The sequence below is a fragment of the Galeopterus variegatus genome, unplaced genomic scaffold (genome assembly GCF_000696425.1).
Source record: "Galeopterus variegatus unplaced genomic scaffold, G_variegatus-3.0.2 Scaffold11800, whole genome shotgun sequence".
NCBI lineage: Eukaryota > Metazoa > Chordata > Mammalia > Dermoptera > Cynocephalidae > Galeopterus > Galeopterus variegatus.
The window spans coordinates 8,176-9,860 of record NW_007737911.1 but is presented as its reverse complement, the minus strand read 5'-3'; the positions used below and the strand labels follow the sequence as shown (position 1 = coordinate 9,860).

At 55.0% G+C, this 1,685-nt stretch overlaps 1 protein-coding gene across 1 annotated transcript in view; it reads right to left on the bottom strand.

The window, feature by feature from the left end:
• Positions 1-1,367: 1,367 nt before the first annotated feature.
• Positions 1,368-1,685, bottom strand: part of OXTR (oxytocin receptor) — a 2,034-nt gene continuing 1,716 nt past the window's right edge. Inside the window, exon 2 of the mRNA XM_008594887.1 lies at positions 1,368-1,650. Coding sequence (XP_008593109.1) covers positions 1,368-1,650 — 283 coding nt within the window. The remainder of the gene's footprint in view (positions 1,651-1,685) is intronic.

Sequence of the window (1,685 nt, the reverse complement as noted above, 5' to 3'; positions counted from 1 at the left end):
GCTGTGTGACCTGAAGCAAATGCCTTCCCTCTCTGGGCCCTAGAACTCCTCTGTAAGGTGTGACGAAGAGCTTCGAGATGAAGTCAGGCTGGCTTTGCTGAGTTCTCACATCAGTCCCCACCCCACACTGCCCCAGTTGCCTGGCATACCACAGGCGCTCAATAAATATTGAAATGACAAGTGTCTGGACCACTAAGGCAAACCTGGGCTAATTGGAAGGGCTCAGTAAAGCCAGAAGTCTGTGGTTTCCAGAAGGGACCAGAGCAAAGTTACGAAACTGAATGAAGTCAGATTATGTTGAGATTTCAGCTTCCCAGGATGGATGTCTTTGAGGCTGCTGGGAGCAGTAGTGATTATTTCCAGAAATGGGGCATCTGCAGGTCTGGAGGATAGAAACGGTAAAAGTAAACCCCTTGGTCTTTCCTTACGAGCACTTGAAGTCCCCAGAATTCCAGTGTGTGTTACATGCTTACCCTCGAACAAAAAGGTATAAGTCTTTGACCACCAATGGTCAGCAACTCCTGCTCTTCCCAAGTGAGCTACTGGAATTGGGGGAATGAGAAAAAGCTGCCTGGAGCGCCCTACCTTGGGGGCAGCTGCCCATCACCAGCCACAAGCCCCGCAGCTCTGGGCTACTCTCTGTTCCCCTAAATTTCCTCCCCCAGATCATCTCATCCTACCCCCGCTGCCTGGCCTTTGGACACTGGCTGAGAATGGACAATAGCGCCACCCTTAGCCCTAACCTTAGCAGTCCTCCAGCCCTGAGGGCGCGTCCCCCACCTAGGGAGATCACCCAGCCTCTGGGTCAGACCTGCAAGTTTGCATTCCAACTCCCTTCCCTTTCTCCAAATGGAAGCAAGTCTAGGTCCTGGGCACCCCCAGCCCGGTGCCTGCCCACTGTCCCCTGGTGAGGCTTATCACTTCCATTAGAAGAGAGATTCAGGGATCTCTCTTCTCCTTCCCACTGCGCCTGCTGGCACCTTCTCAGCGCCTGGTTGGATGAAGCACCCACCTCTTCAGGAGACTGCCCTTACCAAGCCAGACCTCATGGGTTCAGGCAGACTTGAACTGAAAGTGGAAGCTCAATTTAAAATGAACTTAAAGTAGGGGCTTGAGCTTGGACCTGGATTGGAAACTTAACCTCCGCTACTCACTAATCGTGTGGCAAAGACAAGTCACCTGAACCTCATTTTCCTCCTGCATAAGAAGGAACCATACACCCCACGTGTAACCCAAGGATGGAGCCGAGGGCTTTATGCACGTTTTCTCATTTACTTTTTATCATTATTGCCATTTTATGGATGAAGTGGAGATCAGGGAGATTGCTTGCCCAAGGTCAATTGGCCAGGGGATGATAGAGCCGTGACTCAGACTCGCCCCCGGAACCCTGGAAGCTCGGGGACAGCAGGACTGGGGCCTCGCCCGGCCTCGCCATCCCCGCTCCCGTGTCCCCACCCAGCGCTACCTTCCTTGGGCGCGTTGTCATCCCAGACGCTCCACATCTGCACGAAGAAGAACGGCGTCCAGCAGACGACGAAAGCCAGCACGATGATGAAAGTCATCTTGACGGTGCGGATCTTGGCCTTAGAGATGAGCTTGACACTGCTGACACGTGCCAGGGCCGCGCGCGCCCCGCCGCCGGCCGCCGCGTCCCCGGGCCCCTGGGCCGCCGCCGCCGCCGCCGC